At 39.2% G+C, this 26,272-nt stretch overlaps 1 protein-coding gene across 1 annotated transcript; it reads right to left on the bottom strand.

The window, feature by feature from the left end:
* Positions 1 to 26,075, bottom strand: ptpa (protein phosphatase 2 phosphatase activator). Its single transcript, XM_041959972.1, has 10 exons — positions 26,035 to 26,075; positions 24,500 to 24,609; positions 24,270 to 24,356; positions 23,382 to 23,507; positions 22,082 to 22,199; positions 21,433 to 21,532; positions 20,476 to 20,600; positions 18,585 to 18,685; positions 7,016 to 7,123; positions 1 to 1,494 (listed from the first exon to the last, which is right to left on the bottom strand). The coding sequence occupies exons 1-10, from the start codon at positions 26,057 to 26,059 to the stop codon at positions 1,420 to 1,422; spliced, it is 975 nt and encodes a 324-aa protein (XP_041815906.1). The 5' UTR covers positions 26,060 to 26,075; the 3' UTR covers positions 1 to 1,419.
* Between the last annotated feature and the right edge of the window lie 197 nt (positions 26,076 to 26,272).

The following is a 26,272-nucleotide window of genomic DNA, read 5'->3' as shown; positions in this document are numbered from 1 at the left end:
TTTATTGTTCAGAAACATTTTCATGGGTGGAACTTGGCCACATACAGACAGCCTTATATGGCAACTTTCGGGGGGGTTAATTGTGATAATGATGAAATTTCATGACCTTTTCATGAACATGTGATATTTATCAGGTTAAAAAAAGTGACTAACCACAAGTTTGTGCAGCTAGGAGCCTTGCAGAAAAAAGGAGAGATTTAGGATGAAGAACCGAAAATGTTCTTATGGGCAATTGTGTCTGCTTTAAAAGAAATTGTTAAAAATTAAGTCTTACATGGGATTCGCCAAAATGAGGATGAAAAGACAAAAGTAACATTTTCTCACTGAAAGTAACATATACAGAATAGTTCCATGATCTTTCAAATTAGCAGGGAATATGGGTGTCTTATTACACCAACACTAGGGGGAGCCAAAGTGGGAAATGAGATGAAAGAAAATGAAAAAAGGGACAAATGTATTAGCTTTGACTGGTCAATGTAATGACACAAAATGAAAAAGACATGGCAAGATCTTTAAATGTGCCAAATGAAACATATACAGAAATGAACACTCATTTAAATCTGTAGTCAAATCTGGAGTAAAAAAAAAAAAGTATGTTTCAATTGAAAATTGTGAGGAAGAAGCAGCATAGCACAAGGACAAAGATTTATTCAGGTATGGTTTATAAATTCTTTACCACAGCTGACCCAATAAAAAAGAAATCGATCAAACTCCAGACTGAGGTCAGCTGGGACTATGCTGAAAAAATGGGCATAGACTATTGACAGTTACCGATAAGAGATAGCCTATGTGGAAAGATTCTTAACTAAACTCACTTTTAATTAAATTACTGTGAAAGAAATTCTGTACATTCCATTTTGGGTGAGCCTTTACAGATGTTTTAAAGATCTAATCCTTTACTTTTCCGTCTGAGCAACACACTGAAATGTCAAGACGTGTTTCAGAAAAAACACTCACAGTCATTTCTCAGCAAATAATTAATTAATGTGACTTGCAATGACATTTGGCCTTAGAAGCAAAAACAAGAAAATACCACAAATTTACTCAAACAGTGCATGAGGCTACTGCTCATGAAGATCCAAACTTCAAGTAAATTCAAGCATTAAACTTCAATGAGCACACTTCTAAAAAAGTCTCTCCATCCCTCGAAAAGGAGCTGATTCAAACTATACCCATTATATAAATACAATGACAAAAATATAAAGCAGCTCCAAAATCAAAGCTCATCCACAAAATGCTCCGCATTAAAGTTATGGATTGCCTGCAAGCTTTTATGACTACATGCGTATACATGTGGGAATGCATGTGTCAAACTACATGTGGTTGATTTTTGCTACTCTTGTATTTGCACGTGAGGATGCCAGAGAAAGGGAAAAATGTTGGGATTTTGGTCTTTCCATTGTGCGCATGGCATGAGCGTCAAGGCTTTGTTGGCTGGATGGACAGCAGGCTGCCAAATTTGAAGTGCTGGATCACAGGGAACTTCTCCAAACACTGCAAATGGGAGGGGAAAAAAAGAGAGGGACTGTTTTACTAACATGAAAAAATGAGAAATAACACAGAGTCCTTTAAACTAAAGACAGTTAAGGTCTCAATATGCTTCAAAGTGCTTGGCAGTTCCTCCAACAGTGCCTGAAATCATCTTTATACTGAGAGCCAACTTTCTCAAACAGACAATGATGCCCACTCTCTTTTCATTCTTTTACAACTACTTTACAACACCATGAATGCTTTCCAGGAGAACCTGTGTGTGCCATTATGATTCAGTGCATGTTAGACTGTGCAAAGACATCATTCTCTACACTCCTGACTTTGTGAGACTAAAGAATGACAAAAACTGCCTGTAAGCTGTATCTTAAGGCAGCTTCAGGTATGAAATTGTGACTTTAATATAAAACTGACCTGCTTGTCCGTCCTGTTATTCTTAAACTTCGTATGCTGTATTCTAGCCACTTTGAACTGACTGTTCATTATCATTTGCTCCCATTGCATCTTCAAATATACCCAAAGATGTAGCAGTCAGACAGCATGTAACATCTTTTTGCAATTTTCCAGCAATCTAGTTGTGGCGGGAGAAAGATGAACGAAGATTTTCAAAGCAGCAAAGGTCGGTGTACACTTCACGCTAAGGGTTAACCAGAGTTCTGCCATGTAAGTACGTACAGAGAAGATTTGATTTCTACTTCATCATCAGATTTCACCTGCTGATGGCACCATTGCAACACCAGCTGAATGCATTGTATTTGATCAGGCTGTATCATGATTTCATTCTCTCACAGCAACTGTGGAGACCTGGAGGTACATCCAGATAACTTTGTCACGTCCCCACAATGCATGAAACATGTATATTTGTCCCCCCAGTATTTGTATTGACATAATATCAGACTCCCCCCAAAAGCTGAAAGAAAGCTGATTTGCTCCCCTCAATATTTGGAGCTACACTGACTCCAGAATGCACTGGATGTGCAGAGAGCCTCTTGCTTCTCGTCTGACTTCATGTCAGTGAACACAGTGAGCGTGATGCCAAAGCCTTTGGGTCCGTCCTGTAAGTCCTGCAGGCTGCCGCTGCTTCAGCCCTGAATGTTTTGAGCCAATCCTGTTTATTTCTGGTCCTCACACCTGGTATTTTAATGTCACATAGCAGATCTTAACATGGCACGTCGGAGGAAGGACGAGAATACTGTGCAGCACGTAACAAGTTTCATAGTACAGGCCATGGATGAAGCTATTATAAGGTAAGTTTAGTTATTTTTACAGTGAGCGGCAACTGGTGCATAATGAAAACTACAGAACAAAAGCCTCAGTTTGAATGGTTTTAGTCAGCAGAGGTGGGCCCACAGGTCCAACAAACCAACTCCAGCATCTCACAGCATCGGAAACGATAAGTCCATCTGTACCTTAAGAGAGTGAGCTAGCCATGTGGCACAGCAGCCGTAGCTTTGGTTAGGATCTGGTCAGCTGTTACACAGAGTCCAGGTTTATACAGTGGAATTGTTTGGAATAAAACAGCCCTTATGGATGATTACTGAGCTCCATCAGAGCTATCAGAACATTGTTAAGCTGCTAAAACTCTACCACCCCGTACATATTTGGTCCGCCTCAATGTCTGATCTTGCCCAAACTCAAAGAGCTAACCTTGACCTCAAGTGTTGATGTTAACTCTTCCCTCTGGCCTGTCGCTTTGAACATGTTCAAAATGGCGTGGGCCAGCTCAGAGAAGGCTCTTTGTGCATATGGACATGGACCCAGTTTTGGGGAGCAGGGGCGGGGGCTCTGGTTGTCTGCAGTGGGGGTTGGGAGTCTGTACTGGGGGAACACAGTGGAATTGAACCCTTGTGCTTAGCCTGTTTGTGCAGTGACACTAGCAGTCATGATCATCTGGGCAGAAGTGGGCTAAGAAAACATGGCTCAGAGAATTTTAGACTAAACAGGTATTTCATCTATTAAAATCAGTCTGAATCTCAAAGGATCACAGATCACAGACACTCTTTAGACAAAACATTCAAAGGTTTTCATAATGCAGGTCAACTGAAAACCAGCTCATCAAAATGTAACATGGACTGAATTAACTCGCTAAAAAAAGCTAGCCAAGCCACCGATGACATTTTCTTTCTTAATCCACATTTGTGTTCTACATCATCATCCGTAAACATTACTGGCTTTAACATTGTTTTGTCATCGTTACCGACAGATGACTTTACATACTGTTGCTGTTCTGTATTTTTTTGTCAGCGGTCTCATTTGTAGACCCAAACCAACAATGAATGTATCCTAATAAGTATTGTTTGTGAATCAAATCCTGATACATCTTCCTCCTCTGTGCCATAGAGCTCCATTGTTCTTTATCAATTATTAAAAACCCATGATCGAGCCACACTGATGCACTGGGTGACGTGTTCCTTCACTACCACGAGTGCACACACACCCAGTAGTTTATTTAGACTCACTCCCACATGCTGCCACTGAAAATAGTCCTCAACTAACGCAGTATTTCCACCTGTTTGAGTAGTGTTTGATAGGAACTACCGTGGCCAGCTGTTTCAGGAAATGACGGAGCCTTTTCTGACACTGAAACTGTATCTGTGAATCTTTCTTTTAGTTTTCTGTCTTTGGTAAAAACCAATGGGTTTTGAGCCGACATCCACAGACTGCATATAAAAGTCACAAAGTCGGGCTGGGTGATCTGATTTTGGCTCCCAATGACTGTGAAAACAAGATAATCAAGTAGGATTATTATACAGCGATTATAGTGCTGCATTCTGTTATTTTGTCTTGTATTATAAATCCAGTGAACCCCTTTCCTTTACAGTGGTGCACTTTCACCCAAACACTCTCAGCCAGGCTGTGGCGTGTTTGGTTCAGCTCGAGCCAAGATGATGGAAAGAGAATCTTTGGACAACACGAAACGTAAACCAATTCAGCTGTCAGACAAGAAGATATCACCTCACACGATATCACAAAAGAGTCTGAGGGCAGCGTAAGCATATGACAGTTTGCAGTACATGCAGCTCTCGACAAGCAACACCTGTATGTGCATAACACTTCCAGAGATGACAGCGTGTCGCTGGTCACCAAGCATGTTCAATACTGGATGAGTTAGAGAAAACTGACGCAGATAAAACTGAATAAAAAGACAGAGTGAAGCCCGTGATGCCACTGTACATATTACATTTATTTTTTGTCTTTCAAAGAAATGTTTCATTAAGTTCAATAAATGGAGTTGTTGAAGTCAGAGAGTAATCAGGTTAAGTAATTGTTATCTCAATATTTTATTTTTATTTAACTTTTATTTGACCAGGCAAGACATTAAGAACAATTTCTTATTACGATAAATACGAATACAAATTTTTGCCATGATCAAGCTGCCCTATCAGAAAGAACTGAGAGACTAACATTGTTGGTTTCTCGGGAGATTTAAGAATGAGAAGAATATAGAACACCAGCCCTTGCCATTGTTGTTGAATGTGACAGTCTGGGTTTCATTCATTTTCCTCCAGTATGTAAATGAACTTGTTGAGACTTACAGCTAGCTCGTCTCCGACAACAATGAATCAGACATGATGTTCACTGTGATGAATTGTCCCTCTCAAGCAAGTTTCAAGTCTGTGCAAGTTTGTTTTTTGTGTGCATTGAAATGAGCTGAACCCAATAGCTGCCTGAGGAATATACATACGCATACACATACACATATACATGACTGGTAGTAAAAAGGACACAATATACCAAAAACACCAGTAGGGGCCTTTAAAATGTAAAGGGGAAAGCTGGTGGCTGATCCTCCTATAAAATATGGACAAGACATACTGTGTAATTCTGTCCATTCAAGACAAGCTAACAGGCCAAATCCATCTACCATTGTTTCCCTGAGCATGTGTCATTTTACGCATTCAGTTTATGTTCCAAACAGGCGTCAAGGCACCAGAACCCCCTTCTCTCTGACAGAAAATGGTGGATTTGGCTCTTTCGAGTTCTAGTACAGCTCTCTGCCTGAAACCCTGTGTGGGGCCAGGAAAAGGGAGAGAGGAATGCAAGTCTGCTGATGGTTGCTCCAGGCTTGGTGGAAGGTCGGGACAGAGGGAGGGGAGGATTTAATGAAGGGAACGCAGAGGAGGAGGAGGGGGAGGGGGAGGGAGAGGCAGACAGCTTGGCCCCTCAGCTCTTTGGGAAGACTCACAGGCTGCTCTGGAAAACACAGGATGTGGGCATGCAGGCGGGGAGAACGGGTTTAGACATCCCCCCAACCCCACCCTCAACCGCCCACACACACACACACACACACACACACACACACACACACACACACACACACACACACACACACACACACACACACACACACACACACACACACACACACACACACACACACACATCCATTCTCTCCATTCCTCACTTAACCCTTTCCTGCCTCTCTCCTCTACTACCACAGCACCAGTCTGTTCGGACATTCTGCTCATGAGGAGCCTGATCACAGTTAGCTTTGAGCAGTAAAGTGGTTTCTTCAATGTCCTGTCAACAAGTTTCCTAAATCAGGGTGAAGGATCTATGAGAAATCCAGTTAATATGTTCTTGACAAAACAGGGTTCTTATTTGAATATGTGATTTCAAAGCCTTCATTGGAAAAATATCAGTGCTGAGGAGGGAAAGTACAGCTGAGGCTGATGGGAACGCCATTAGTTTTGCAGGTATTTGGTCAGGAACAAAGGTATCAGATAATTTACCTTGTGATGATGCTAAAGGAATGTAAGGGGACCACCAAAGCTAGTCATCATCCATATTCATCTGGGGACAATGAATGCCTATGCCTAATTTCACGGCAATCCATCTCAAAATAGACATTCAAGTCTTGCACAAAAATTCCTACCTCATGGTAGTGTTAGAGGAATAGTCAGTAGGACTCATGAATGAATTGTCGAGATATTTCAGTTTAAGTTGTGGACTGACTGACAGACCCATACTGCAGACAAGGCTTGAATAAAAAGTGTTGAACAGACATTTATGGTTCCAAGAGGATGAATCCTAATGACTTCTGATCCTCTGACCTTTTCTCTACTGCCACCATAAGGTTGACATTTATGGCTTTCAGTGGGATGTCTCAACAGTCACTGGTGCCGTCATTCATGGCCACTTAATGTTGAATTGTACATAATTTGGTGATCCTCTGACTTTTCATCTAGCGCCACCATCAGGTCAAAACTAATGACGTTACTGTCAGCTATTCTTTGTGTTTAGTGCTAATCTGCCAATGCTAGCACGCTCACCTGCTAACTAAGATGGCAACCATGGTAAACATTATATATATCTTCTAATTGCATCGTGAGCCTCCTAGCATGCTGACATTAGCATTTGGTTGAAAGCACAGCTGTGTATGGCTCATACTGCTGGTAGCATGGCTGTAGACTATTGGTCTTATTTTGCTTTTGATGCTTTAAAACTTGATAAATCACTAAAAACTGTTAGACTGCTAAAGAATTGGACTGATCAGTGACAATGAGAGATAATGAAGCAGTCGTACCTCAGCCTTGTACATTCTTATCAGGCCCTGGTTGACTTTGGACCAGGAAGGAACAGCGCTGATGTTCCACAGCTGGTTGGAGTGTTCAGCAAATGGACCTGTCTTCATCTACAAAACAGAGAAAAAAAGCGACAAAGTTGTGGTGAAGAGGGACAAGTGAGACCTGCTTGGTGCAACTCATCCACACTGTAACAAAAAGCACAGGACTTCATGAGAGCTTCATGACACAGTTCCAAGGAAAACTGAAATAGCTACTGGATTTTCCACTTTGTTGATTATGTTGGAGGATGACACGGAGCTGAAGTATGTTCATTGTACAGGAACAGACTCTACTGTGTAGAAAGAAAGATGTTGAGCTTGAAGCAGTAAGGCATCAGAGATAACCGTGCTGCTTGATTCATGGTGAGACCAGGGTGAGGTTAGAACAAGTTCTGCAAATGGTTGAAGATTTGTTCTGGTTGTGGATGCATAAGATCGTAGTTGCGATAATCAATATTTTTTTTACTAATGGATCACTAGACTACTTGCACAACCCTGACGCTGTGCAAAACATAAATAAAAACAGAATGCAATCAGCTGCAATCTGAGCCCATGTAGCTATAAGCTTTATAAAATCATGTTCACAAAGTGGTGAATCTCGCTCCATCCTTGCTTGTGAACGACTGAGTCAGGATGCACCTTTCATATCCAATCATGATCCTATCACCTGTTCCCAGTGAACCTGTTTACCTGTGGAATGATCCAAACAGGTGTTTTTGGAGCGTTCCACAACTTTCCCAGTCTTTAGCTGCTCCTGTCCCAACGTGTTTGAAACATGTTGCTGCATCAAATTCAGAGTAAGCAGATATTTACAAAGACAAAGTCAAACATCAAATATATTGTCTTTGTGCTGTTTTCAATTGACATTAAAAATGATTAGCAAAATATGACATTCTGTTTTATTAATGTCTTACACAGTGTACACAGGGTCAGGTTGTTTTGTTGGCCCACAACTTTGTTTTGATTCACTCTCATTATTTTCGGCTGTAGCAGGCAGCAACTTTCAGCAAAAAAAAGTTCTGGAAGCTCTGAAAACTACCTGCACAGTACCAAACAAGACAAAATTAGTGACTAGCTGGTGAACATATTTGACCATTTAGAGGCATCAGAGTCACATATTTTTCTCAGGAGTTGTTGGAGACAAAAAACACAGCTAAGAAAGACAGTGATTTTTAGACAAGGGCCTAAAAACAGACTCCAGATAAACGATAAAGGTATATATGTGTGTCATATGTCTGCCAGTTAAAGTGTGCCATGTAAACTTAAAAAGTGATAATATACTGTTGGTTTAAAGATATATGTATTGATTTACTTAGCAGAAAAGCTGTAAACACAATCGTCCCCTTGATATTTTGTTCAGCATTTCGTTCGGTAAAAAGTTATTGAAGAGTAAATAACAAGCTTGCTCTCGGTCAGTTAGAAATCCCACAGCTTGTTAGCTCGATACTTTTATCTGCACTCCTCTGTCAGCGTATAAACTATAGGAATAGGAACGGTACAACACAGCTAATACACCATGAGAGCTCACTCCATTTTTGAGACTCCAGCTCTTCGTTCCCTCAAAGATTGATCTTCAATGTAAATTTGTTGTTCAAAGGTCACCAAAATCAAGCAAATCCCAATTAGTCCTTTAGATTAAAGGAAGTCTAAACAAATGATTTTAGTCTAATACAAATATTTATAGCATGTACAAAGACAATGCCATCTTCTGATTGGTTAAAGGTGGTTCCAGCCAACAATGTAACCTTTATTATCACTCAAAGAGCAAGGTTTATTTAACTGTAGGTAACCATAGCAACAACACTGAGGCTTAATAGTTAACCAGTAAGCCCTCACTGTTGACATCTGATCACAGAATCATGTTAAACATTCAGTATGGAGATCCGTTACTCGTCTCATTCAGTCTTGACTGCAGGCTGGGTTTACCTCTTTTGTGTACCGCTGCTCAGACAGGCTTGTAAGCACACAACAATCCATACATATGCACACCCAAGTATTTCCCTCCTATTCACACACGTGGACACTTCAAGCTCCTGTTCGTGTGTGTGTGTGTGTGTTCCTAAACATGAGTCACTTCCTTCCCCACATGCTGCTGTGAATCACTCCTTCCTCCAGGGAATACGGGCTGTCTCCACCCCCCTTTCCTCCCTCTTCCATGCCCTTAACCCCCCCCCATGCGGGGCCCTGGAAAGTGTCTAGAGCAATGTGAGGATGGGGGGATGGAAAAAGGAGGGGGTTGTAACATTGATGCCCCAGGGTCTGGGTTCCTCTGCCTCTTGGGAGAAAATGGTGGGAAAATGGTCCATAGTCCTTCCTTCATTCATGCATTTATGAATTTGTACATTTGGTTTTGTCAAACTTATTTGTTACAGTGACTATTTAGCCATTTTTCTTATGTATATTCTTACACTCATTGTTGATTCCAGAATGTATTAATGATTAATGGGTTTTGGTGATTGCTGGAACAACAATCAGCTATTTGTTGTGCATGTCTATTCACTGCATTCAAAAAAGCAGAATAATCAGTGTAATAAGAAAGCAAAGTAATCAGTGGCCTTTTTCTGCATTTTCTTTGGTGAAACAGTCTGTTTGTCATATTGCCACACTCATTCTTCTTGCTCTGTATTTTTCTTTCTGCTTCATTTTATGGATATCGTGTTAAAGACAAACCTAAAGATAATAAAAAATAGCAAAAACAGAAACAACAAACATACAGCATCACAGCATTAGAGGCTACATGACCAATTCAATGCGCTTATAGAATCATTTCCAGAGTTCACTGTTGATTTCCAATCATCAACAGCGGGGGCGCTATTGGGTGCTGATTAGTGTAGCTATTAGGTTACAGTCATCAATCAGCCAGCCAGCAGCATCAATAAACTCCACAGTGATTCAACTCCCTGCAATGAATACATTTTTTTATTAGAACGTGATATGAAATCTATGATCAAAGTGTACGCATGCAGAATTTTTTTGTTACAAATTGTATCTCAAACCTATGATTTAGTTGAGACACTGTGTAAAATGTAAATAAAAACAGAATACAGTCAAATGAACAAATGAACTGTGGTTACTGACAACGGATTTACCAAGTGTTCCTGAGTCCATGCAGTAATATCCTTTATACAATTATGTTTCCAGTGCTGAGCCTCGCTTCATCCATGACTGAGCCTTTCAAGGATGCCCCTTTCATACCCAATCATGATACAATCACCTCCACAACTTTCCCAGTCTTTTGTTCCCCCTGCCCCAACTTGTTTGACAGGTGTTGCTGGCATCAGATTAAGAATAAGTATATATTTACAAATTCAATGAAGTTGATGAGGTAAAGCATGAAATATATTGCCTTTGTTTGGTATTCCTTTATTTCTGGCATTACTATTGTCCCTCCAAACCACTTCTTACAGCTGTCTTTCTTTATCTACATGGAATTAAGTCAAATATGCAGATGAATTAAAAGGTCTGCAGAAACGATGCAGTGGTATTGGAAAATTACTCCCCTGATTAGAAGTTCATCAGTGTTGCTTTTGAGTGAAATACTGTTATATAGCCAGCTTTTGCATGTCATTTTTAAAGCTGCTCAAATCAACATTTTAATATCAATAATAGGTCAAATGACTTAGTGTGATGTAAAAGATGTAGTTTACAAACAAGCCATTTGGCTTGCATACGCAAAGCATTAGCAGGTGAGCAGCTGAACTTGTCAGATGTCACAAGTTGAAAGTATTTGTGACTCAAATCTATGGCCCACCGCCGGTCTATTGACCAGCTTCAGGGGACATTGTGCTGGAAAGCGATGAAGGATTCACTGTCTTTCCTGCAAGAACACGTTACCCTGAATTTCATTTCAACTTTACACAAACAAGAGGGACTACCCAACTGCCTATTCATTTCATTATTGATTTTTCGTGATTCACTGTTGAATCAAAAAAATGAGGGGAAAATAAAAGCCTTCACCTTTCCAAATTTCAGGGCCGGAGGTGACATCTTCAAATGTTTCGCCTCGAGTGACCAAAAGCAAACCCAAAGATATTCAATTTGCAATTATATAAAAAAAGACAAAAGCAGCAAATCCTCACACAGGAGAAGCTGCAACCAGAAACTGTTTGACATTTTTGCTGGGAAAAACAGACCCAAACTACTAATTAATTGTCAAAACAGTTGCTGATGATTTTTTCTGGTGATTAATTAACCATTTAACTGGCTTTATCAGCTCAAAAACTCAGCCACAGAAAAAATACCAATTAATGTCAACAAAACGGACTGAAAAAGACAAAAAGACAGAGCAAAGTCACAAAAATAAAAACAGGGAGTAACGGATAAGAAGCACCACAGAGGCCCTTCTTGACACAACAGCAGCATCCTTTCATGACCGTGAAGAGGAGGGAGAGGTCAAGCAGCAGGAGATGGAGGAAAAAGAGAGATGGAGGTGGTGCTTCTTAGTGGGAAGGAGGAAAAGGATGTAGCTGCTCCACAAACGCCCTCCCATACTTCCCTCCCCTCCTTTTCCTACAAAACCCAAAAACAAAGCGCACGGTTCCTGCTCTGGCAGTCTACCAACAGAATCCATCTGCCTTTCCCCGTCATCTCTTCCTGGACAAAACCACATTCAGCTGTGGTCCGCAAATTTGTTTCTAACAGCAAAAGCAGCAAAAAAATCACTGCAATGTTTATACAAGTACACATAGTACTGGATATACAAATTGAATATAATTAATATGCAACTATTTAAAACACCCAACGGGCAAGTCGTCTAAAAAGTCAACAACAATGACAAAACAAATTTGAATTTTAAATAAACTTAAAAAAACTGGAACAATTGAACCACACTGTGAGGAAAATGTCGATTGGTGGACAGTACACCATATCAGGATGTTGTATTGACAGATTGTTCACAAGCACTCTTTGGCTCAGGAAACAAAAATTAAGAAAAAAAAGCCAAAAAAAACCCCAAACAAACAAACCGACAAAAAACAATGGTAAAACAGCAGGGAAGCTCTGCGAAAAAGGGGGCTGAGGTTGTAGCTTCAAATTAAATGAACCCCTCTCTTACTAATTTAAAGAATTAAGAATTAAGTCAGCAATTCTTATTCTAGAATGTTCTATCTCTCTACCCTGGAGGAAAAAAAAGAAAAACAAACACTAAAATATATAAAATAATAGTATACTGAGCATACTAAAGTGTACTTGATCCAGACTATGAAATAGTGCACTTAAAGTGTGATAAATTGGAACAAACTAATTTTCTAAGTATACTTGACTGTAGTGGGACTGTTTTAAGTATACGTAATATACTGCAAATGTACTAATTATCTTATATTCGCTCATACTATAATGTTACAATTTAATGTAAACTGTTATTTGAGCATACATTCAATCTAACATTAATAGATTACAAATACATCTATACTGGGATACTAGTGTATTTTTACATACTTCTAGAGCATTTTCAATACACTCTCAGGGTACTTGAAAACTCCTACAAATGTATTATTAGTGAGGATTTTAAGTGTACTACCAACTTGCTTCAATATATTGCACTTATAATGTACATGAAATGCAGTATTCATGGATTACAAGTACATCTACATTTAGTATATTTATATATTGCTTGTACATTTCCAGTACATTGTATGTGAAACTTAATAATGCTAAAATTAGGCTTCTAGTGTATTCCTGCAACACTTTTTAAGTGTACATTAAAACTAAGGGTGAACAGGATGTACTGTACATATATGTCCTTAGACATATTATTACATTCAGTGTACATGAGTGCCTGCCTGTCCTTATATTTGGGACCTCTTATTGTCTAATCCTTGGAAAATGTTGATCCCTTCCTATTTTTCCTGTCATTAACAGCATGATACAGCATTCTGGATGTTTGATCTTAAGATGATAACAAAACAAGCTTTGAAAATGTGACAGAAGTGTGAAATAAGTTTATGAATGAAGTAGGACTGCATACGTTTATTTTAATTGCGCTATTATGCAAATAGTGTTTTAACACACTTACTGAAAATATGCCACAAAGCATTTGACAGCAGTTATCTTAAATGTGCACTTAACACATATTGAACTTCAATTTTACAAAAAATATGTTTTACTTTAGTTTATTTATTAAAATTATTATTATTATTCTTATCTCTTAAATACACATTGATATAAATGTACTGGAAACATGCTTTGCAATATTTAAATATACTTTAAGGATGCTTAAGTTTATTTTTTTTACATGGATAGATAATTCTATTTCAAACAGTCTGCAGAAACATAAATTTGGTTTCCAAAACAGTAAATACACGCAAATGAAGTATTTCAGAGTGTCTTCTATGCTCATCCAGAGAAACAGGGACACAGCAAATGTTTCTGCAGCGAATGATTGTTGCTGGTAAATGATTTGAATGTTGAGCAGCACAAACTAAATTCCATTCACCTCCATTGTACCGGAGTGGAGGCAGAAATCTCAGAAACAGATGCCTCAAAAGCAAAACTATCTGCATAGAGAGTTTCCAACAGAGGTGAGAAAATTCTTTTGTAATAGGGGTGAACTGACACAAAGGTACAATAAGTTAAAATGTGAATCAATTCACAAGTGCTAATTACTTTGTATTGTCAATTTGTGAATGAATTGCAGCATAACTTGAAAAATGAGACCTTCCCAGACTTTCTTGGTTGCCTATAGCAGCCTGTGGACTGATTTGTACGTGAAGGACTTGGCACGCTTAATTTTTCAGGAAAATTCAAAAGGAAGTGACCTTTGTGTGTGCAAATTTCTTGCCCCATTTCCCCTACAGTACCAACAGTGTGCAACACAAGCTAACGTTAGCTCACACATGGAGTATCCTAACGTCAACAAATGATGGCCCCCACCACAACAGAGTCCAACATATATTGTGACATATATTGTGATATTGCGGTTTTAGGTGCCTAATGTTAGCTAACATTAGCTTGCTTGCATTAGCTCTTGGAACTGATCTGGTAAATTGGCTAGCTTACTGTAGGAGAACAAACCCAGGAATATAAGAAGCTAAGTTCTTTCAGACACATTGTGATGTTTAATCTAAGTCTATCTGTGTGGATGCAGGAGGACAAACACACACAAACACAAACACTAAAAATATGAAGGATGTCAGGAAAGACATGGAACAAAACCCCAGCCTCTTCCTACCAGCCACAAGAAATGGACAAGTCTTGAAGAAACAACCTTGTTTTTCTCTGCAGATACAAACTGGAGAGTGTCTGAAATGTTCAGAATTGTCTACTAAAATGTATACATTTATAAATCTTGTTGTCCGAACACATGTAATTGTTTTGATATTTTGGGGTGCCCCACTGCTACCGAATGACCTTTTCCATAATACAGAATATTCAGCATACATAGACATATAGTATATTTAAGGTTAAGGGAAACAAGAAATCAGTGTAAAATATTCTTTGAAATATGACATTAGGGTTGGGCCCAAGAGTCTACTCTGATGAAGCTGCTTCCCCAAATCATCCCGCTGTTGTTCACATGACAGTGTTCTTATGAATACATGAATAGCTGTTTTGTCTTATGTGTCCACATGATCTGACCATGTCTCCATTGTGTGTGACCAAAATGAATGGACTCATTGTAAAATATGTTAGTCCAGAGGGGGTCGAGGCCTCTTCCTGTGTCGTGTATCCTGGAAATGTTAATAATATATCTGCAAAACAAAGGAACCTATGTGCAGAGGATCTTAAGGAGCAGACCATGTGACCGGACGTATGGGACACTGTGGTTTGAACGCTGGGCTCGTGTATGACTTCAGATGTGCTCCACTGTTAAATAGTTGTGAAAATAAAGGTACTGATGTTAGTCTGTGTTAATTGATTGTTAAGTGTTTCCCACTGGTTTTCATGATATTGCATATTAACAACCAAACGAGCGGGTATCCTGTTTGCATGTGCGTAGCCTTCAGGTATGTTCCTTTGAAGTTGGAGGCCAGTTCTTCTCTCCACACACAGGAATTAATTAGTAATCAATGCGGTCCCTCAAAGGAGTGCCAAAGATCCTCTTTCTTCCAAAACACGCCTCCAAGAATATAAAAACTCTTACACTACTTACTGCCACCCCCTTTTCCCCCTCTGGCTTTTCTTTTTTTTTGTGTCTCCTGGCTCTGCACTCATTGGCCCATTCTTGGTGTTTTGGACATTGTCTTTTTCACTTTTGCTGAAGGCTGGAAAGCTCCAGAAAGGAACTCAAAGAAGAAAAGATGCTTAAAAGCCACAAGCCACAGTACTATTAGCCATGGCACATCGTTCGCTCTCTGAATAACCTACTATTTTGTAATCTCCCATTTTTTCGTGTAGTATCACTCTTTTGACTTTTCATCACTTTTTGGTTACAGCTCCAGCATCCAAACTCTGCAGCCTGCCAATGAACTTTGGAGTCATCCTCCTGGGGAAGCACTGAACCAGCTGCTTCACTAAACCTAGAGCAGCTCTCGTCTGGCTGTCACCCTGGCAACCCGAGGATCAGAGTCTCCTTCACCACGCTTGGTGCTTTCTGGGGAAGTTCACCTCATCATCAGTCTTCATCACCACAGAAACAGTAGGAACTAACGATCTTCCATGAATTCTGTCTGAGAGTTGATGCAGAGTTAATTCTAAGGAGGATTTTTGTTTTTATTGGTTTCGTTATTTACTCCTTGTACTTTTGGATTGTTTTTGATATGTTCATTCATTATTTCCATTCATTCTGTCAGCAGTGACTCGTTAACTAATTCACCTTTCCATCCATGCATTTGAGGTGTATAATTGAATTTCTGCTTAGTTAGTTCAATAAAAATCTTAAAGTTGTTGTATTTGTGTGTTCCTTGAGAGAGATAAGAGTGTACAGCTTTCAGATATAAGACGGATTCATTTGATGTAAAAGATTTTCCTCCTAATTAATTGATCAATTGACTGATTAATTTATTAATCAGTGGAGGTTGTTCCCAATATAATTTCACAGTGATTAATATTAATTCCAAGTGTTGTAACCTCTACATTGTCTTTTGCAAATTGTTCTATCAGGTAAAGATACGAAGCAACCTCTGCCAAATCCATGCAGTGTGGCTAAGTTACAGCTACAGCGACATGCAAAAGTTTGGGACCCCCTTTCAACGAATATTTTACAGATTACTTTATTATTTTCATGTTTTACATAAAAATAAAATAACAAAACGTAATGTGAAAAGTAAAAGTTTGTGCACCCTGCATGGTCAGTGCTTAGTAACACCCCCTTTGGCAAGTATCACAGCTTGTAAAGGCATTTTGTAGCCAGCTAAGAGTCTGTCAGCTCTTATTTGGGGGACTTTCACCCATTCTTCCTTGCAAAAGGCTTCTAGTTCTGTGAGAACTTTAGGACATCTTCCATACACTGCTCTTTTCAGGTCTATCTACAGGTTTTTGATGATGTTTAGGTCAGGGGACTGCGAGGGCCATGGCAAAACTTTCAGCCAGATCCTATCGAGGTAGCCCATTGTGCATTTTGAGGTGTGTTTTGGACCATTATCCATCTGTAGAAACCATCCTTCTTTCATCTTCAGCTTCTACAGAAGGTGTGATGTTTGTAAGTAAATAATTAAGTAAATCCATTCTTCCCTCTACCAGTGAAATGTTCCCTGTACCACTGGCTAGAACACAAGCCCAAAGCATGATTGAGTCAACCCTGTGCTTATCAGTAGTAGAGATATTCCGCACCCTTTTTTCTCTGAAGATACCTTAGCTCATTGTGGCTAAAAGTTCTATTTTAACAGTCCACAGGACTTGCACCACCACTCCATCGTCTCTAGATCTTCCTGAAGGTCTATTGCAGTCAAACAGGGGGTTTAATTTTCCTTTCTAGCAATTCTACTAGCTGTTCTCTCCAAACCTTTTCTTGGTCTTCCAGTCCTCAGCTTGACCTCCACCATTACTGTTAACTCTTCATTTGAAAAACTGAGGAAGCAGCTACATGACAACGCTTTGCAGTCATCTCATAGCCTTGTCCTGCTAGTGGGCATCAATTATTTGAATTTTCAGAGCGCTAGGCAACTGCTTAGTGGAGCCTGTGGCTGCTGATTGAGGTTTGGGGAGTTGCAGTATTTACAAAGCTTTAAAATTTGCATCACCTGACCTTTCCTAATCAAGCCATAGCCCTAACAAGCTGATTAATGTTTTAGAGCTTGTTAAAAGTTATGAGATCAAATCTCTCGGGGTGCTTAAACTTTTGTATGGTGCTCTTTTCCTTTATTCACTGTAAAATTGTAGAAAACAGAAATAATGCGCTAATCTTGCTTCTTATGTCAAAGGGCATGTTTCATCTTTAGCTTAATGCATTTTGGAGATCTGTCCATCTACTACCCAATTAACTATTCACAGTGTCAGAAATTTTGACCAGGAGTACACAAACGTTTTCATGTATTTGCACCTGGGTAACAATAGCTGGCTTGCTCGCTAACGTTAGCGCTAGCAAAATATTATCTGAGAGTATAAATATTAGTTGGCAAACTAGGGAAATCACTTCACCAGCGAACACAATCCATGATACATTACAAAATAAATGAATAAACAAAGCCCTTTACAGTTTTGTTGAACTATGCACTCGTTTCAGCTTGACATACATTTCCATTTTCAGTTAAAGTGACGTTGTGTGTGCAGTTGCACAGGTTAACGCATCCTAGAAGATTTCAGCATCCCAGACAAACAGGAGGAATTCCAGTCACATATCATCTAATTAAAATAAAAGTTCTAATAAGTGTCTGACGACATTATGGAAGGGATCCCTACAAAGACACCTTGTTGAATAAGATCTCTTTTGTTTCACCAGAAACAGCTGTTACATCGTACTCGCCAAAGGCACCAAACTCACCAAATCAAAATCACCAAAACCTTTTTAGTTCTCCTTTTCACTGTTTAAACAATCATCACTAACTCTGATTTGGTTGAAATAAACTCTTAATTCACTGATTCGGGAGAAGAGCAAGAGAAAGGGCGAACATCAGAGAAGCAGCAGGGGAAACAGTGGAATGCTGGAATCCCAGCAAAAACAAAACAAAACAGTTATTACTGGACAATAGAAACTGGTTTTGTGACTACTGTCTGTCATGCAATAGTGTCAATACAGCCACCAATTCTGAATGTCAGTTTTCACTATCGAATGTATGACTTTTTTTTTTTTTAACAATTCAGAGGTTAGTGTATAAGTTCAGCAATGAACCTAGATGTCCCAAAACATCCCACATCATTTGATCCATAGTTATTACAAAAGGTTCCAAGTATTGTATTGTTATATTATTGGTTCCTATAATAAAATGGAATACAGTGCCACCATAGTATAGGCTCAAAGTTACCACAAAGCTGAGTCAAAACTCATTTGCCATGAAACATTCAAAAACCATGAGAAGCATTATACAGGAGGATGTATAGCTATATTTTGTACTAAACTGCATTAAAATGAAATGTGTATCTGATATCTTGACCATCCCATGTACAAAAAAAATTGTGATGATTGTGAAGTATGCAATGTGTTTCATTTTCCCACCTCATTTATGAATTTGATGCAGTCCAGAAACATGTAGTCCTTGTGATGCTCATTCACCACCCTCTCATCGATAAAGTGCCGAGGCTCCAGTGTTGGGTGATCTGAGGGGATAATGAGCTGTAAGTGCACATGTTCACCACCAGGTGTCATCATTTACCTTCCCATTAACTGAGATCAACATCACCACCAACCTCTGTGGAGACAGAGGGACTTGTATCAATGTCTCAACTCTCTATCTCTGATCTGAACCTCTTACCACCAGAAGGGTGGTAACAGGATGAACAGAACTACAGCACTGACCTTTTACCAGCATAGTAAACTTGTCTGTTAGCTCTCAATTAGTTGTCTTTTTGATGTGACAGTGGGCCAGGGCAGGAGTAAATTTCTGAATGCCATGAGTTACTGGGACATTAGAATAGATCACAGCCATCATTAGTTACACCTTTTATAGCTTTTCATGCTATGACAAGTAAAAATGTCTGCTGCAAAAAAAATCACACTGTCTAGACTTCTAAAGATCAAGGTAGCCTTGTTTTGACTTCCCTGAACTGTCAGCTTCACAGTTTGTATTTGACTGGATGAATTTTAATAATAATTTTAATGCAGAGCTTCGGTTAATTCCATATGAAGCACTTGCGTAGTCCAAAGTACTCAGACAGGGACCTTTAAAGGTGCTTTGACGCCTAACCTGTTGGGTGGAATTCTTATAAACTCATTGTCGATCATTTAGGCTGGTGTGGAAGCTGTCAAACTGAGCTGTGAAAGTGAGTTAAATCAGAGATGCATTCAACTTAAATGTTACTCTGTCTAGTTTAGCTGTCTGTCTATTCTATTTTTTACATTTCATTTATGATAATGAGCTCTACTTGCAGTCTGGATTACTGATGCTCATAAGCATGAGCATGAACATGAGTTATTTCATTGTGACACCAGAGAAGATATACAACAACATCAGGTTCTGTAATGTGCTGTGTGACCTGATTTTCCCTTATGTAGCACTGATGGTGCAGGCATCATTAAAACTGTCCAATCAATAAGTTAACAGTCAGCCCATATGACTTCATGCTGACTCCTCTTGATTTGTTTGTAGAAAGTCACTCTGAATGTAAAATGGGCCACAACTGTAAAGGAAACAATGCATTTTTTTCATTGGTCCAGGCAAAATGAATTGAACTGCGGGTTAAAGGTGACCTTAGCTGTCCCAGAATCCAAGTTAAAAGCCTGGTGTGACAGGCTCTGAGTAGGGCTGAGGAATTTGAGGCAAATATGTAACTGCAATCTTCCTGAGCAATATTGTGATTGCAGATATTTCCAATAAATGTAGCTACAGGCCAGTATTTATGGTCTACATTCTATTTAGATAAGTTCCTACTAAAAATCAGCTTTAACCACTTTATACATCAGTAATCTAAATAAAGGAGGATGCTAGCGAGTAGAGCTATGCTGATTATAGTCGTAATAGTTTGAACTAGTAGTGAAAAATCTACAACCGAGATTGTTTATGTAGAAAAAGACTGAGCTTAAACTGTCATTTGTTGCAGCTTGTTAAGACGCTGTTAATTAAGTAAGTTATAATTTAAATCACAATACTCATTCAAATCAAGATAAAAAATCAATATAAGAACAATGAATCATTTTGTCCTGGTCACTCCTGTGTGGTAGTACAGCTCTGCCTTCACATCTGGCTGCATTTACCACTGGCTCCTTCAGGCTCCTGTCACACTTTCATATGGACGTCTGAATGGATTTGTTTCCACCAACATGCTTGCACACACCCCCATTCTGTCAGTGTAACATCACATCGTATCACTACATGTCCCAACCTCAATGACCCCAGCTTCACGGCCTCAGATAGGGACAGTCCTGCCATGCTTGTTTTCCATACTCTTACCTACAAACTGGGAGCTTCCCCAGATGAAGGGCAGAAACTGGAAGTCATCCAGTCCCCACACACCTTGACTTCCAGCTGGCTCCATTCTGTAGGTCCTCTGCAGCTTCCGCATCACTGAAAGGTACCTGAAACACGCACGCACACACATTTGTTTTCCAAATTAAACAAACAGCTATATTAAAATGATAAATGAGGCGTTGATACTACTGATAACTAACAACACTGGTATTAGTATCATTTTAAAATGCCGGTGTTAGATTCGGTATCTGTGGTATTTATGCGTTGAGTCTTGTGACATCCCCAATATTATCCACTTTGTAATGTGGCTGTCAAGTTGTTCAGAAAAATGGTTTCCAAACTGGGATCAGAAGGCAACCAGGGGTCGTTCAGAGGGCTCAAGGCAGTTCCCAGCAAAATGACAAACAGCTTCATTTCATTTTTATGACGCTAACTTCCAGGGAATCTCTTTGTAGAAGGACTTCTTTTGGAGAAAATCCTATCAAACACAGCTCTGTGGTCTATTGTGCATCTATTTTGGAGGTCCTTCACATGAAGAAGCATAATTTTTTTTTGAATTTTCAGAGTGCTAGGCAGCTGCTTTGAGAGGCCCATGGCTGATCATTGGGACAAGGTTTGAGGAGTCACAATATTTAGAAAGCTTTGAAATCTGGATCCTAAGGCCTTTCCTTACAATGACTGTGATCAAGCCACAGCCATAACAAGTTGATTAAAGTTTGAGACCTTGGTAAAAGCTATGAGAGTTCGAATCTCTGGGGGTGCCCAAATTCTTGTATGGTGCCCCTTTCCTTTTTTCACTGTAAAATCCTACAAAACAAAAACTTATACACTAATCTTGCTTGAAATACTGAACAGGATGTTTCATCTTTAACATTACAACTTCAGTCAATTTCTCTCTCTTTCTAGATGGACGGATGGATGGATTGATAGATACCATACCTGTTAAAAACTTTAAAAACCATAGCCAGCTGATCATCTACCTTCAGAGCGCCAACCTTACAGAGACAGCAGAGGAACGCAGCAAACGCAGCTTCATGACCTGAGAAGATAATACATACAAACATTAAGGCCCCGACCAAGTGAACCTGACAATATTTATTAAGTTACTACTTCTGCTTTCGTTGTATTTACAGGTGCATTTGGCAACCACAAATTGCAAAAAAATGACATTTTAAAACATTTAAAATCTACATTTTAAGACAAAGTCCTTTCCTTGTCTAGTGGTGTTTCTTATAGCTTCACTGTTGTTACCTTTGTAAAGCTCTGAATCAAGCTAATTTTTTAGACAAAAATGATGCATCATTGTGTCTGTCTGTGACCAAACATACTGTCGCTTTGCTTTTGCTCAGACAGAAGAAAAGACTTTTCTCTGACAAATGGCTTCACAATGTGCAGAGGCTGAGTATTGTTTGGGGCACTCTGACCTTTATTAGATAGCATGTAGTGGAGAACTGACAAGAAACAGGGATAAAATTTAACAAAAGGTCTGCAGCCTAAGTCACCAGGACATCTGATTTGATCGGAGTGCTTTGTATAGAATTATAGTTTAACAAACAAACAGAAAAAAACAGACACACAGCACGATTACCTGTTCCATAGTCTATCCTGGTGGCGTTCCCCACAGACTCTTTCAGATAGACAGCTATCTCTGGAGCTGCAGCACATCTGTCAGCAGGGAGCACTGCTGACACCAAGGCCTCTGCTTCCTACAACAGACAGACAGACACACAGACACAGGCATTGGCACATATACTGACTATGCTAATTAAGAGGACTGGGTACCGGCACAAGAAATACAGTTTTATGTTAGGTAGGTCTGTGTGTAGTTAATGTTTTCAAACAAATATAGTGGATGTGGGCCTTTACTTTAAACTGGATGTTTATTATATTCAGGGGTGCAAATAATTGGTACGCAGGTATGCAAACTTGACAAAAATCTGAAATGCGTAACTTGCAGTTGCTTAAAAATGCACGTCTGGTACCAGTCAGACACTGAATTGGTTCTGAGCTTTAGAAAGGACAGTGTTATACATGGGTTTCAATCCAGCAGGTGGTGGTAATGCAATGAAACAAGCTGAATGCAGAACAACAGCAAGCTGTTTGTGATTTCTGTCTTCCAGCATTTCATAAGGCTAACCAGATATGTCCTATGTACAGATCTTGTCTATCAGTCCTGATTCATGTTCAACCGTCAAACATGACCACAGATTTGACCCAAAGCCAGCTATTGACCTGTGGATAAAGACAGCTATTTTGAGATGTAATCTGAAACACCATTTCCTGGTAGTCAACCTGTACCTGACTAAAAAAAAATGTGTGCACCCCTGATTATATAGATATTCTCTGTCAGGTTAACATTAACAAAAATGGACTCAATGTAATTCTTGTAAAACCAGACTTGACATTTACATCGCATAGATGAAAACAGGTGATTCATCAATGGCTCGGAGAACAGGAACTAATGTTACATTCAATAAATGATGGTTTAGCAAGGTCAGGTTTGGTTTGTTCAGGAAAATAGTTCTCAACACCAGTCATCCTACAGCAGGAACTGTGCGTTACATATATTCACTAGTTGACTGTGATGGCATGTCTGCTGCTATAAGGTCGATGTAACATGTAAATTCATAAATGTTACGCTGTAACTGAAATGTTATGTAACCTTAAAAAGGATGGAGTGAACAGCCTCACCTGTAGAAAAAAAGCTTACATTACCTTACACGCTACAGAATGATATTAATCAGTACCTTACAGATTTTACAGTTTGGAAAATGTATAACACTGGTATCAGATTGGTACTTGCCTCCAGACATTTGAAAAATAGTTAAATGTTCTGTTGACTGAGCTCTTGGATGTATGGGTGTGTGTGTGTGAGTGTGTGTACTAACTTGGTCTAGTTTGGTGTACCAGGTCCTATAGGCCTTGTTACCAAAGCGTGACGGTTGGTCAACAGGAGGGGTCTCATTTATCCATCGGTCCAGAGTCCCCAGAAGATCTAGTAACTTCTCCACTGTCTGTCACACACCAAGACAACAGTGACTGTAGCAACAATAACTGATATTTATCACCACTGTCATCACATGATGGCTTTAATGAGAAGAAGGAGCATATTTAGCTCAGGGTTGGGAGTATGATCACACAGACAGGCGTCACTCTACTGCCCCTCAGCTGGTTAAACCTCTGTGATCTCTTTCTTTACAGCAGAATTTCAATTGAGTTGTTCTCACTGACATATTTTCTGTTTCTGTTCTCAGACTAATGACCAAGTATGAACAAGTGATTTTTTTCCTTTCATAAATGCTGCTTAAAGGACAACAGTAACTCTATGATGCTGCACTGAGAAAACAATGTGGACGCTAATCTATCTGTGTCTGAAACATAAACACAGGGTAATGGCAGCATTGCAGTGCGTAATGCGCTATGTTCATATTTTAAATGAGTGCTTGCAAAAAATCTGAGGAAACAAGAAGTTGCTTTCTTAGAGGTGCAACCACACAGCGTCTGACCATATCTGAGCTGGCTTATTGCACGCCATTGTTTTCACCATCCACACGACAACATCAGACATTTGATTTTCAAATTCCTCAACCCTGGAGAGCCTTATTGAAAAAAAATGCTCTCTTTTGACAGTGGAATATACTAACTGTGTGGACAGAAGGCTAAAACAGAAGAGGAATTGTTCCCTCTGGTTTAGATCTGTTATGTATCACTTTATTAGCTAGAGTGTGTACTATTATGAAAATAATCATATCAAGGTGATAAGAAAGACAACGTACCTCTGACACTTCATATTCACATGTGAGCTTCTTGCCCTTCACACCTTCATTCAGTGTCAAGATAAAGCCCATGTAGTCCGAATATGCCTGTAAGAAGAGGAGTGTTGAAAACTGGAATGTGTCAGGATGTGTCGTCAGTTGGTGTGGTTTGGTATGTTTTCTACACAACACGGAAAGTCAGACCAAAGCAGGAGTTTTGAAACATATCGCAACCACAGGCAGCAGCCTACTTGAGATCGCTTCCACTTGCCCATGTCAGGCACCATGCTGATTTCTTTCTTGGGTACCACGAAGGTGTCGCTCACTGTGATGTCAGGAGCTTCATCACCTGGATTGGATCCTAAATAAGTGGAGACAGCTTTCTTAGTCTTAATATTAATACCAGTCAATTAAAAACAATTATTCAGAGATAATTCAAGTTTCAATTGCAGCAGATATCTTTTGTCTTTGGCAGCTGACATCAGGTTTTCCAGAAAGCTGATCTGATACTGTTAATTTTACAATTTACTATAGATTTAGTACAGACAGTCTGAAATACAAATTGGAGTTTAAAAGATGTGGATGTTTACTCAGCACAGAAGTTCATTAAAAAATGCTTTTGAATTGCATCATGGGCAATTTAGGATCCAGTAAAATTTGGAGCTTGACCCAATATAGGGACGTAAATTCAAGATATCCTGATCTCTGCTGCTTAAATTTTGACAATTCATGTTTGAATGTGTCCTGTGACTCGAGCATCTCTATGAAAGTGAAATCCTAAATTGCAAGAGTAGCTTTACAATCAGAATATTAAACCAATGGCCATGTGGATACTTGGCTCCATTCGTCCTATCTGGTGGAATAATACTCAGATCTTTTCCTTCAGTAAAAGGAGCAAAACACCACAGTGTAAATACACTCCTGCATTCCAAACTTTATAAAAGTCACAGTACAAGTATTAACGTCAATATATACTTAAAATACCAAAAGTGAAAGCATTCATTATGCAAAATGACCCTTTTCAGAATAACATGCATCACTAATGTATTAATATGTTCACCACTTTACTGTTGCAGCTGGTAAAGGTAGAGCTAATTTTAATTACTTTATATACTGATGGGTATCTTAAACTAATTATGCATGATTAGCAACTAGATTTTGTATTATTAATCTGAATGTTCAAAGTAACAAGTAGGTAATGTTCTCAAATAAATAGAGTGGAGTGAAGTATAAAGCAGCATGAATAAGACATACTCGAGTACAAGTACCTCGTTGCATCAGTCTTTGTGCATGGCTGGTTTGCATTAGAAAAGTGTCAGCGTGGAATATTTTAACCCTCCGACTTTTAAATAAGAGCGTGTTCTGTTGGTGTTCTTTATAAACGAACAAAAGGCTTTGGGGCAACAATGAAAACTCTTTTCCAAATTTATTCTACTTGCTAGCTAACACTAAAGCTAGTAACTGAGGCTAAAGAGTTTGACAGCAACTGCTTCCAAAATAATACAATCCGACTAAATTGTCCAAGTTGTTATACAAGTCTATTACAAGCTCAAATGGCAAAGTAGGTTTTTCAAATGTTTGTTGTGGGTGACAGTTATGGTGAAGTTAGCTTCGTTGACAGCGGTGATGTACCTTCTGGGTGTATCTAACACACCTCCGGTTAATTGGTTAAATGTCCCATGTGGCAGTATGGTGTACCTGCCAACGTCACAGGCTTTTAAAGCCAGACAGCGAATGCGATACAGAAGTTGCTAATGAAGAGCAGAAGCTTTCAGAAGTGCTTTACCTGACTGCTGGTCGGTATCCGCCATGGCGACAGTGACAGTCTTCTTCGTAGGGTTTAGGCAGATTTAAACTCATCATCGCTCATTACTGCCCTCCGCTGTTCGAAAAGTAAATGATCTCCCAGTTTGTTTATTATTTTGTGTAGTCGACTAAAAATAAACCCATTTTCACTTCCTTGATAAATCAATGAATAAACAAACAAATACACACATGCCATGGCATCGATATTTTACTCTGCA

The sequence above is a fragment of the Chelmon rostratus genome, chromosome 19 (assembly GCF_017976325.1).
Source record: "Chelmon rostratus isolate fCheRos1 chromosome 19, fCheRos1.pri, whole genome shotgun sequence".
Lineage (NCBI taxonomy): Eukaryota > Metazoa > Chordata > Actinopteri > Chaetodontiformes > Chaetodontidae > Chelmon > Chelmon rostratus.
Note: the sequence above shows the minus strand (reverse complement) of the source record. Positions and strands in the feature narration are given on the sequence as shown.

Coding starts and splice junctions, on each gene's coding strand:
- ptpa (XM_041959972.1), bottom strand. CDS start 26,059: ATGGCGGATACCGACCAGCAGTCAG. Junction 24,610..26,034: donor GGATACCGACCAGCAGTCAG/GTAAAGCACTTC, acceptor CCACTTATTTAG/GATCCAATCCAGGTGATGAA. Junction 18,686..20,475: donor GGGAAGCTCCCAGTTTGTAG/GTAAGAGTATGG, acceptor TTATCCCCTCAG/ATCACCCAACACTGGAGCCT.